This window comes from Sinocyclocheilus rhinocerous, unplaced genomic scaffold (genome assembly GCF_001515625.1).
Source record: "Sinocyclocheilus rhinocerous isolate Xijiao unplaced genomic scaffold, SAMN03320098_v1.1 scaffold166, whole genome shotgun sequence".
Taxonomy (NCBI): Eukaryota; Metazoa; Chordata; class Actinopteri; order Cypriniformes; family Cyprinidae; genus Sinocyclocheilus; species Sinocyclocheilus rhinocerous.
This window is the reverse complement of record NW_015633186.1, coordinates 354,545-367,537: the sequence shown is the minus strand read 5'-3', so window position 1 is coordinate 367,537 and position 12,993 is coordinate 354,545. Positions and strand designations below refer to the sequence as shown.

Here is a 12,993-nt window from a genome sequence, read left to right as displayed (position 1 = left end):
TATATCAGAAAGAAACATTTATCCAGTGCTGTTTTGCCAAAGATATTTAGTTCTGGTCCTCAAATTTGATTGGCTGAGTGCTGAATACAGCAGTAGTTTGCAACAAAATAGTGTCTTTATGGGTCATTGAATCATTTATTCAACCAATATGTTCAAACACACATGAACGTCACTACTGTGTGTTAGTGATGGGTGCTTTGAAGCACTGATTATTTCTGAATCAGTTTGCTGGTTTTCTCTTGCTAAGTCATGTGATTTTAATAAATGAGGCAACCATCATTTAACTTGTGACTGAATGTCTAATCTTTAATGATTTTAAGTGGTCTCAGGTTAGTTTTATAATTTAGGTTCATTTTTAATTCATTCAATGAATTTTAATACTTAATGCATGTACAAAAGGAAGAATTATATTTGATTGATTCTAATTGCCCTAGTAAGTAACACAAGGCACCACTCGTTAATAAAAGAACACACATTTTACAGAAACGTAATGTTTAATACTTTAATATTTAATTCTTCGTAGACATTTAATAGATCGTACTTTTATGAAAACATTTGCAATTGATTTTTAAAAGGTGGCAATGAGTTTTCTTTGCATTTGCGCCGTTTTGACCAGCAGGTGCCACTAGTCTGTGTGTTTCGCGCGTTTCGAATTCGAAACAGTGAATCAGTTTGCAAAGAAATTGATTCAAAGTTTCGGAAAGCTTTGTGATCGGATTCTGCTTTGGATTCGTTTGTAACTATTTTGTTCGTTTGAGGAAAAACTGACAAAGTAACTGGCATAATTGTGTCTAAAATGTAAGTTACTCAATATTAAATTCTTGTTTATATAAAGCAATATCAGGCTATTGTTTGGATGTCTAACCTCAAGGCCAGACACAGTTGTACAGTTGCAAAAGGCAGTCCTGAAACCAGAAACCCAAAGTCCAAACGATATTACTCACGGGTTTTGCACTGGTACCCGTAAAATCCAGGTTTACATCGACAAAGTCCAGGATAAACACACACTTCATCCTGCAGACAGGCCCTTTCTCCCTCACAGAGGGCTGAGAAAACAAAAAGATACTTTACACATAACTGAAACCCCAGCTTAAAACTGCTGACATCTACAGGCCCACAGGAAGCAAGCCTTTTGTGTCATCAATAAAACAACGTGTCATTTTTTATTGAAGTACATCAACAGATGGCATCAATACTCACAGACAGTGCATTCGTCACCATTCTGGCCCCATCCAGAACAACATATGGGAGAAGAATCCCTATTGAGAAAATATAGCAGACAGTATAGAATGTATTGAATCTGTGTTGACATAAATAAAACGTTTATAGATCAAAAAGACAACATTTTACAACTTAAGAAACCGCATAGAAAAGACAAATTGCAAATGACATCTCTTAAATATCAATTGTTTCTCCTTGACGGCAATGAGATTCAGTGGAAAACAATTTAGTAACTCAGTCTCCTACTTGACACTTTTTTTTTTGTCCTGACAGAAATACCCTAGAGTTTCAAAAGATATCTCAACAGTATCTCAAGATGACCTCAAAACATTTAATGTCAAATTCCTTTAAGACTTTAAAATTATCTTGGCTATGTGATCCACATTCATTTAAAACTATTAACTGTATGAAAACAGTGACACATTTACTTTTATTTTTCCTTAAGAATTTATATAGAAACATCTGAGACAAAGATACTTCAGTACCCGACACTGAGGCAGACGTTTTTCCCGGTCGGAGAGAGTCTCTGAGCTGAGCACTGGACACACGTGAGCATCAGTCCAAATGAGGTCAGAAAGGTGTCCATCCCCCTCCGGACCGACCAAAACCGGACCCCCTCTCCTACCACAGCACCAGTACAGGTTAGTTCTGTACTTCTAGAACAGACAAGATCCAGTCCAGTCTCTATAGCAAAATGAGCTCTCCAAATCCTTTTGTTTCCTCTGCAAGTTTCCTGAGGAAGAAAAGCCAGCTTCCTCTAATTCAATACGCCACTGGTTGTTTAAAGACAAAATCAAGGCTCAGAATTTTGTGGGAGGAGTTGGGTATTTTTAATGGTCAATGTGTCTGCCAACATTTTCTCATCCTTACCAATTACTTTTATACATTAGAATACAAATATTTTTAAAAATCACACACGCACAAATGTCACAACACCACCTCTGGATTTTATTTAGCCTTATAGCACTTTCCAGTAACAAACATTTTTACAAAAATAAAATACTCTAGTAAAAAATCAATATGGGACTCATTCACTTTTATTTCCAAACGTCCAAAGATAAACAGATGAGTCACAGACAGCTAAGGAATATGGAATTCAGCTACAAGCCTTTGAAACATATGGGCACCCATTATCTCTAATTTCCTTTGGAGGAAACACAGACTTCCTCTCAATCAGGGAACACCTTAAGACTCATACAAAGTATTGAATCATGTCCATACGTTTTTGCCTCTTTTTTCAACAAAAAAGCTATGTGACACACACGTCTGATCAGTTGAATGGCTGAAGAGGGCAAAGTGTCAACTCATTAAAAAGGTAGTTCACCAAAAATAAAAATAAAACATTCTGTCATCATTTACTCACCCCAACATTCTTCAAAATATATTATTTTGTGTTCTGCAAAAGAAAGTCATACAAAGTTGGAACAACACGAGAGTGAATAAAAGATGACAAAATTTTCAGACAATAAATTTGCATCTTTTTTCTTACATGTTTACATGCTTTTTTTTTTACATCAGGTTGACATAATCATGGACATCACAGAACTGACAGGACATTAATATCATATGTTATCTGCCAATATTCAAATATTTATATTAAAAACATGCTAAATATCCTTAAAATAGATACAAAATGGACACTTTTTAAGGACAGCTAATGTTTTATAAGAAAGTATACTGGAAGAACATGAATACAAAATACTCTAATGCCCCCTAGTGACATAAAGGGTCAGTGTGACAGTCATGGCAATACAATGTCAGTATCTTTGGTTAAAATCCATATTAAATATACTCTCTATAAAAATAGCTGCTATAATTCTTTGTAGCTTCCATCCAGATATCTATAATATAATGCCAGGTGTATTATGATTACCAAAACACTGCAGATTTTTCCCATGTTTTTAAGTGCACCAGTCTGCGGTCATTTGCACCACCAAGTGAAATGACAATAATGATTGTTTCAAACCCTTCCACCCATCCCTTCCAAGTCAATTTCCCAATAAACAGCTTATTACAGGTAGCCTTGCCCCAAAGCTTGCCATTGCTTAAGTCATAAGTTGGGCCCTGAAACAGCAATGTTTTGAAAGTGCCACAAAACCTTTGTTTATACTCTTTGGAAAATCAACAAAATGTATTACTAACAGTTGGCTTTGCATATTGAACTCGGATAGGAGAAAGTGAAAAAAACATTCAACAGTTAGTCTTTAACTGTATATACTGTACCCAACTGTTCAAAAGTTTGGGGTCAGTAAGACTTTCTCTTTTTCTAAGAAATGATTACTTTTATTTAGCAAGTACGCATTAAATTGATCAAAAGCTGCAGTATCTTTTGAAATGTCTATTCATCAAAGAATCCTGAAAAAATGTTTCCACAAAAAAAGCAGCATAAGCGTTTTCAACTGTAATAATAAGAAATGTTTCTTAAGCACCATATCAGTGTGGTAGAAAGATTTCTGAAGGACCATGTGACACTGAAGACTGGAGTAAAAGTCAGCTTTACAGGGTAAAAATCATATTTAAAAATATATATTTAAATTAAAAACAGTTATTGTAAAATTACAGCTTTTTTACCAAATACAGCCTTAGTGAATAAAATTTTTTTTTTCAAAAACATTAAAAATTCTTACTGACCCTACATTTTTTAATGGTAAACAACAAACAATAACAATATGTATATGACTGACACAATCTGATCTCATCTTCAGGTCATCTGTGACACTGAGTGACCATCAGACAAATCTAGCTATCAGCTAATTAACAAAAGCCAAGTGCTGAATGATTTTATATTGAGAAAAAGGTCAGCTTAGGCAACAACTATTAATACTATGTTTGTATAACCAAATACAAGAATAGTCCGTTCTCCGGTTTGAAACCTAAATCAAATAAAGAACATATTTTGAACTTCTCTCTTCCAACCCAGGTGAAGATGAGTGGCAGTTGCGGTGGTTCTCAAGAGGAGCTGAGGGTCTGTGTCTCCTCCTCGCCTCCTTGCTCGTCTGGATCAAGGATTTCCCATGTGGAGCTGGATGTTGGAAGGCCGGAAGGCTGAGAACCAGAGCTCCTAGTAAGACTGGACGGCGTCAGGAAACCAAATCTAAAGGTTTGAATCAGAGGAGATAAGAGAGCTCTCAATCACTTATAGAAGAATGACAGAGGGGGATTTCTTTTGTACTGTAGTAGCTAGTCTGCATGCTCAGTTACTGAGGTTACGAAGCCAAAGAGCGAAATGTGATCAAGAGATCTTTAAAATCAGCTTAGGGTTTCACCAAGAACATATAGTATGAATGCTGCCAAAATATACAACACAAATTACTACACACTATACACAGAGAAGAGAGTGGATGCCCTATAAAAGCCTTATTTTAAAAAATGTGGAATACATGAGGCTCTCAAACGGAAATCAATAGTTTTAATACTTGAAGTCTCAGTCTTTTTACCAACATACATTTTAAGGGAAAGTTTAAGAAGACTATGCAATCCAACCTGCCCCACAAGCTTCACTGCAAAAATGTCTGTTATGTAACAAAAATGTAAACAAAAAATGTCAATGTCTTTCAGGAAACCCAAATGTAAATGTAAACCTGAATTGTTTACAAAAAATTTAAATGTAAAACAAAAATGTCTGTCGGTTAACCTAAATATGTGCTAAGAAATGTAAACAAGAAATGTGCATTTAAAAAATGTCTGTCTGTTCATCTATAAAAGCGGTAAAAAAAAAAAGTAAACCAAAAAAATGTAAATGTAAAAAAACATCTCAATTATTTTTGGTAACGAAATTATATTCATTCCTGAATATTCTTTAATATGGAATCATTATTCAGAATGAGTCAACATTAAATTAAACAACTGAAAGTAATTTTTAAGGATAAAATCAGGTAGATTTGCTTCTTAAAGGAGTGTAATTTTTGCACCACTAGCAGCAACATCTTTTATACAACATTTGTGACCCTGGACCACAAAACCAGTCTTAAGTCGCTGGGGTATATTTTTAGCAAAAGCCAAAAAAACATTGTATTATTTGGGTCAAAATTATCGATTTTTCTTTTATGCCAACAAAGGACCATCTGTCTCATCTCTGTATGACAGTGAACACGGTTAAACACAACATTATTTACATGGGCTGTATATTACCAGTACTTTTGTGGCACATACTCACGTTCTACATTCGCTAACGGGTATGCCAAGCATTTTAGACTTTATAACGGTCCTCTGCTTCTTTATGGCAGAGCGCACGGCATCCAGTAAGAACCCTGGGCATCTCTCATCATTCAGGATTTCCCTAATGAAACAAAGAAATGTGTGTCCAGATTGAGGTGTGTCCAAATGTGCTGACAGAAAAGGTTAGAATGCGTCACAAACACAACTGTCTCACCTTTGGTAATATGCAAGCTCCTCTTTGACCAGAAAGAGATTGGCCTTCAACTCATTCTTCTCAAAAAGCAAGTCTCGTACTTCCTGCTTGGTAAAACGCGGTCGATTTGGATCCTTCAAGTCAATGATCATCTTATCTGTGAGGTCTATGGCTGAACTGCTCTGAAAGAGGCAAAGGTGGAATGATATGAGTCAAAACTTTTCCTATCCTAACAAACCATACATCAATGGAAAGCTTATTTATTCATGTATAAGTCTCAATTAAAAAAAACTGACCCTTATGGCTGGTTTGGTCCAGGGTCACATATTTTAACTGCATTAGCACTAAGATTAATTTCTGCTGTTGATCAAAAACTACATCTTAAACTACAAGAACAACTAAATCTTTCACACTCATAATGTTTTTATCGTACCTAAGACTGGTGGCTTATCCTATAGCCCAATCTTGCTGAAACCAGTTTTCAGTGAAGTAGGTTAAGTAGATTGTTGTGCTTTTTAAGTTCTTGCTATAGCTCTGTAGTGTTTAAGTGTGAATGAACTCACAGTTTTCTGATGCGTGAGTCCTGGGGTCTGTTGTCAGTGCTGTTAGTGTCATTATCTTCATTCCCACTCCTCTCAAACAAAGGACCATCTGTCTCATCTCTGTATGACAGTGAAACTGTTAAACACAGCATTATTCACATGGGCTGTAAATTAGCAGTATGTTTGTGGCTTGCACTCACGTTCTACATTCACTAACGGGTATGCCAAGCATTTTAGACTTTATGACGGTCCTCTGCTTCTTTATGGCAGAGCGCACGGCATCCAGTAAGAACCCTGGGCATCTCTCATCATTCAGGATTTCCCTAATGAAACAAAGAAATGTGTGTCCAGATTGAGGTGTGTCCAAATGTGCTGACAGAAAAGGTTAGAATGCTAAATTAATTAAACTTAAATTAGAATTAAATTTAAATTAAGATAAATGTTAAAATAATACTGTTTTAATAATAAATAAATAAAAAAAGAAGTTTAATATATTAATATAAAAATGTAATATTTTGATGTAATTTGATGTAATATTTAAATATAAAATAAAAAAAACAGTTCCTTTCTAAATAATACTACAGGTCTAGTTCAGTGTATTACTTAATAATTTAAGTGATACACTGCTTAAATATTTTAAGTTATTTTTAGAATTTAAATAATCTCTGTTAAAAAATGAATGCACTTAAATTAGAATTAAATTTAAATTAAGATAAATGTTAAAATAATAATGTTTTAATAATAAACAAAACAAAACGTTTAATATTAATATAAAAAGTGATTTAATACAATATTTAAATATGAAATAATACTACTTAATTACTGAATATTTTGCATTATTTGCTAATTACTAAAAGCTTGTTTCTGATCATTATATTTATCTCTGTTAATCAAGATAAAACTAAAGTGAAAAATATTCTGACAAGGTTTTAATGTTGGAATTTAATCAAGCATCCCAAAATGTTTGTATGCTGAAGGGGAGTTGTGCACAAACATGTCCTTTCCACTCTAGTGAAGGCAAATGTGACCTATATATGCTTCATCCAACCAACCAAAGCAGAAATTAGGCCCTGTGCTAGGGCAAGAGGAACATACAAGCTTCTGTCTGATTATGCCTTTAGGAAATACACGTAAACCAATATGGGACAGCTAGGGTTAGTAAGCATAAACGTAATATTAATGTGACTAACCGTTTCAGCAGCAGTATGTACGCTGGCTCTTTCTAATTGTGAGTTCAGGCGCTCTATCTCTTTCTGTTTCTCGCACAGGTCGGCCTCCAGGTCGGCCCTCCTCTCCACTGCACTCTTCAGCTGAGTCTGTATGATGTTCTGCTTGTGTCTGAGCTCTGCGTTTATCTTCATTAGTCGCTCCTGCTGCTCCTGGAGCTGAAGAAACGTGTTAAATAACAGACACTTCAACTCACTGAAAATAACTTATAAATGTTGAAAATGTGCAATGGGTTGAACTTAAATGATTTAACTAGCTTAAGAGATAATTTTGACTTAATGTTCATTCTGTTAATTTCTCTATGCAGCAGGCTACTGTGTGGTACCGGTCTGGCCAGTTTCAAAACCAAGGCAAGGCAAACATAACACATAAAAAGGGAAAGTATTAACCTCAGCTCCAAACCACAGCTATATGCCTCTGATGCAATTCATGAGCAACCACATTTTGGAACAGAGTGACACACTGTTGACACTGTGTTCCAAATTCAACAAAGAAAACCTTGATAGTTGCTAAACTAGGTCCGATGAAGAGAACAGTACCATCTGTTTTACTGGGGGGGGGTACCTGGCTACCACAGTTACACTTTCATTTCTAAAGGGACAAGTAAAAGACATATCAAAAAGATTTGAAAATTTTTAGAAAGAAAACACTTCCTAATGTATTTTTAAGTTGTTGTTTTTTTTGCACATATAAGTTTGCTTTCATTTTAAGTGCAAGATTTAATGTCTCTTTAAAAATAGCCCATGGTTCAGATTCATTTGAGCAACTCAGTACAGTTATATCATACCCATACCGCTTCCACTTCCTTGGACATGCTGGAAATCTCCTGCCCTTTCGCTCTTAACTCATCACGTTGCTTATCCACCACTTCCTTCAGCTTGAGCATCACCTCTCGTTCCTGACGCTGTGTGCGGTCTAGAAAAAGGAAGCAAATGTATGGTCGTTGTAGTAAATCAGCTCAACAGGGAAATATTTATGACTAATTATAACTGGTTATGATTAATAATAAATATTTAATTATATCTTCGAATTAACTGTAGCAGAATCAATATTACAATTATGCAGACGCTACAGTCATATTTTAAAATAGTCTATGCAAACAATTTTCTAAGATGAGAATGACCAAATCTAACAGCATTCCTGACTACTGAGTTGACAGTAATAAATGAAAGAGAATAACCCCTCCCAAAAAAGAGATAAACCCAGCTTTATTCAGTCTGAAATATAACTCTCTGAAAATGAGAGCTCATATGCTCAGAGAAGCTGTATTTCTCTGATATATGGATAGAAATAACATCTTATTTGAGAGATCTCATGACTTTTTAAAGCACAAGCAATTACATTTTAAACTTTATACTGTACATAACAATGACAAGGAAAATGTATATAATAATAAAACCATTTAGGCCTTTGGATAAAAATTACCTTAAAAAATAAACATTTTATGATGATGTATGTGATGACAAATGTGTTATTTGTATTTTAAGAAAATTACCCTAAATGCAGCGTATAGAATTTACTGTGAATGATTAATTTTTTCAAATGTATTTATTTTTATTTTATTTTATTTTAAACAAAATGCTGATCTCATAATTTTTAATCACTGGATCTTTCAGTGAAAACGACAAACTTGTCTTTGGTGACATATGCCAGACTTCTCCATTTTATTCAGTAATATTACATTTCAGACCTTTTTTAAAACCAGCTGCAAGCTCACATTCATCTGCCTTCATTTTTGAGTTCAACAACCACAATCAACAACTGATGCATAGAACCAAGTCCCACCCTACATTTTTTCCTTTTCAATAATCTGTAAAACTCAGATGTATGTATTTCATTAAAACTAGTGCTGTCAAACGATTAATCGCGATTAATCGCATCCAAAATAAAGGTTTTTGTTTTACATAATATATGTGTGTTTACTGTGTATATTTATTATGTATATATAAATACAAACACGTGCATGTATATATTTAAGAAAAATATGTTATGTTTATATATTAAATATATTTATATATGATATAAAATATAATAATATGAATATATAAATGTATATACATGTAAATATTTTCAAAATATATACTGTACGCGTGTGTATTTATACATGCATAATAAATATATAAAGTACACAGACATATTTTGTAAACAAAAACTTTTATTTTGGATGCGATTAATCATTTGACAGCACTAATTAAACTTTAATTATTTTTAATCATTCATATTGTAGAAACTTAATTTGCTGTAAAGTTGCTTTGCAACGATTTGTATCGTGAAAACCGCTATACAAATAAACTTGAATTGAATTGAACTTGAATCATTCCAATAGGTGTTTTTGTTTGTCTATTTGACCTTCTGAACTGAAAACATTATGGTTTTCTTTTAGAAAGTGTATTTTGTTTATTACTAAAATGGAGATGGCAATTGCATTGATATTACATTTTGAATTAAATTAACAATTTCATGTGTTAATTTCATGTGTTAATTAACCATCAGGTAATTTTACCTTCTTTGGAGTGTGTGCATTGTAAGCGGGCCAGAAGCTCCTGATTCTCTTTCTTGAGCTGTTGCACCTGGGACTGTAACACTTCTACGTTTACCTTCAGTTTCTTCTCCTTCTGATGCCAGTCCTTAAGGGGGAAAATCAAAACAGAATCTTTGCAAAAATCCTTTCAAACCACAAACACATTAAGTAAGACTTACCAGGTGTCACCCTGACCTTAGTTTCAAAAGCCTAACCAATTTAACAGGTCACTGGAGAACACAGTGGCTTGTAAATCATTCATGTATTCATGTAACTATGCAGGACAGAAAACCAGGCATCGTATTACTTTAGAAGATGTTTGACTTGGACATGTTAGTAAATGAAATGAACAAATAATGATTTTGAAATTAATAATTCATTTAGGTTATTATTGTGTTCATTATATAGCTTGGTGTAGATTTGTAGACACGAAAATGTGACTAATTTAACGCTTGTTAAAGTGTTTTTTACGACTCGGTTAATCGGACTAAATGATTCAATGACTCGTTCATAACACAAAAGATGTAACTTGTTGCCATCCACTGGTGTAATTATTTAACCTGCTTAAGGGGTCATAGTCATAGAAATCAAGCTCAAAATCCCCACCACTAATGGATAGTACATGATGTTCTCCAAAATGACATTTATTGAGACCGGAAGTGCTCTCTATTGGCATTTCCTAGAATCGATCAACGTGTCACGATTCGAATCAAAAATCCATCTGGATTAAAGGCGTTATCCTATAGTGCAACTCTGTCCACACAGCAGCTCAGTCCATGACATTAAAAACACATTTGTTATATAACATAATTATCAAGACATCTGAAACGCAGTTTAAAAAGCTTGCTACAGTAACAGTGTTGACATGTCGACCATGTTCTTACCCCACTCTCTGTAACATTACTGTTGCTGGACTCATCACACTCCTTCACATGTCGTTTCTTCTGCTGCTGTATCTGTAACGTCTCAAACGCCTTCAATAGTTCCTCTTCCTTACATTTATGATCTTGGTTTCTTGCCGCGAAACTCTCCAGGAGCTCCAAAACTTTGACTATGTGAGACACCAAACCCTCCACACTCGACTTTCCATGGTTGTCGATGAGCTTCTCCACTTCTGCCCCCACCGCTTTAGCGATATCATACACATCGTCCACTGTCATGGATGAAAACGTCCTCTCGAAACACGAATGTGTCTTGACGATATCGTTTTGGTTTTCCTCGACGGCTATCACGCATTTCTCCATAATGCACTTGACTTGAGATGAACTTGAATTTGAACAGCGACAATCGAAACTCCTCTTGACAGTCAAATCTAAATTTACGTTCAGAACAAACGCAGATCTTTTTTTGTTTCACTTTTAAACGCATGCATTTCGCTTCAGTTTGTTTTGTAACTACATCCTTTGTTGATGCGCTCCAATAAACACGAATAAACTATAAAAACCGACGTGTCTATGCGGCGTAAAGAGTTGCATGTCATAATCTGAAGATGTACGCCCACGTCACTAACATTTGGATCAAGTATGGCCGTGCATGTTTGCATACATAGTATTCTTTTTATAAAAAGTAGCTGAACAGAGATACATCTATATGACAGCCCACAGTGCTTTTTTACCATGGTTGTTCCCTCCTTTTCTGACCAATGCAACCCGAGAGCTTTAATATCTAGCACATATGGCAAGCTGGCTTAACATTCAAACTAACAAGCATCTGTTACTAGTACTTATTTTTAAATTACTACAATTTTTTTGTCTGTTTCAGTTTTACATGTAACTACTCATTAAATACTAGTAGTTCCAATAACAACTAGTATCTGTCTGTGGCACTATATCCTCATTATTACCAGTGAAATTTCTTATTTTACTTTAGGTACAAGTGATTTTTCTAATGTCATATGTAATGAATAATAAAGACAACTAATAATCAATCAGTACTACTTTCATAGTAAAAATAAAAATCTTAACTAGTAGTGAGATACTAAAAAACAAATAAAAAGTTAACTTGCAAGAATTTGGACACAGGCTACTGTCTACCAGTGTTGGGCAAGTTACTCTGAAAATTTAATCAAATTACTGATTACTCCTTTTAAAAGTAATCACGTTACTGTTCTGATTACTTTATTTCAAAAGTAATTAGTTACATTACTAGTTACGTTACTTTTTTCTCCATTAAATTTATGAAATCCCAGCATACACACAAATATTTGTTATTTAAGCATCAACATTCACAGAACACTGTTATTTTGAACTAAAGCAAGCGGCTGCTGCGTGCATGGTTTGGCATGGCAAAATGCCAAAAAGAGCGCTGCATCAGCACTGCATTGCTCAATGCTGCAAACACGTGTTATAGCCTAAATAGAAAGTCTGCTTACGCTTGCACCTGTTAAAGTTTATATTTTATATTAGTTCATGTTGCTTTTGTGTAATAGATGCATAATGTTATACTCTAATTACTATTTTGAAAATTATAATGCGTTAAATTACTCCGTTACTAAAAAAGTAATCAAATTACAGTACCGCGTTACTAAGTAATTCGTTACTGCCCAACACTGCTGTCTACATGGCTAATGTCTACTGATCTGCTTCTATGAATCCTGAAATGGATACTAGGAAATGACTGGAAAAATATTTAAGAAATTTAACTGTGAAATCACGGCAGCCATTATTGCTCTTCTGTGCATGTTTACAAGGTCATAGGAATCGGAAGCGAAACTCCATTCAGATAATCCAACAGAAACAGAGCTGCTAGATAATGGCAATAAAGATAATGTACTTTGTTCGTTTCTGTCGTCAGTGGCACTGCATTTATGGATCTCAAAGCACATAAAAGGAATAGTTCACTCAAAAATATATATTTTTTTATCATTTATTACCCTCATGTCGTTCCAAAACCATAAGACTTTCGTTCATTTTTGGAATACAAATTAAGATATTTTTGATGCAATCCCAGAGCTTTCTGAATCTGCATAGACAGCAATGCAACTACCGCATGCATTCAAGGCCCAGAAAGGTGGCAAGAACATCATTAAAACAGCCCATGTGACATCACTGGTTACGCCTTAATTTCATAAAGCTATGAGAATACTTTTTGTGCACCAAAAAAAAACAAAAAACACTTTATTCAACATTTCT

General features: G+C 34.4%; 2 protein-coding genes across 2 annotated transcripts in view; both read right to left on the bottom strand.

Annotated features, from left to right (window-relative positions):
* scarf1 (scavenger receptor class F, member 1) overlaps positions 1–1,920 on the bottom strand; it is a 9,213-nt gene extending 7,293 nt beyond the window's left edge. Inside the window, exons 1-3 of the mRNA XM_016556980.1 lie at positions 1,707–1,920; positions 1,201–1,259; positions 945–1,046 (exon numbers count right to left, since the gene is read on the bottom strand). Coding sequence (XP_016412466.1) covers positions 945–1,046; positions 1,201–1,259; positions 1,707–1,807 — 262 coding nt within the window. The 5' untranslated portion in view covers positions 1,808–1,920. The remainder of the gene's footprint in view (positions 1–944; positions 1,047–1,200; positions 1,260–1,706) is intronic.
* Positions 1,921–3,855: 1,935 nt separating this feature from the next.
* Positions 3,856–11,469, bottom strand: LOC107743716 (RILP-like protein 1). The gene is made up of 8 exons (XM_016557110.1): positions 10,747–11,469; positions 9,845–9,968; positions 8,135–8,256; positions 7,305–7,499; positions 5,594–5,754; positions 5,378–5,500; positions 5,276–5,296; positions 3,856–4,315 (listed from the first exon to the last, which is right to left on the bottom strand). Exons 1-8 carry the CDS (start codon positions 11,104–11,106, stop codon positions 4,171–4,173), a joined length of 1,251 nt encoding a protein of 416 aa, XP_016412596.1. The 5' UTR covers positions 11,107–11,469; the 3' UTR covers positions 3,856–4,170.
* Positions 11,470–12,993: the final 1,524 nt, after the last annotated feature.

Excerpts from the sequence above, each read along its gene's own strand:
- LOC107743716 (XM_016557110.1), bottom strand. The coding sequence starts at position 11,106 with ATGGAGAAATGCGTGATAGCCGTCGAGGAAAACCAAAACGATATCGTC. Across the intron at positions 5,755-7,304 it reads TACATACTGCTGCTGAAACG|AGCAGTTCAGCCATAGACCT; the intron begins GTTAGTCACATT and ends TGCCTCTTTCAG. Across the intron at positions 4,316-5,275 it reads GATGAGACAGATGGTCCTTT|ATTTGGTTTCCTGACGCCGT; the intron begins GTTGGCATAAAA and ends TCAAACCTTTAG.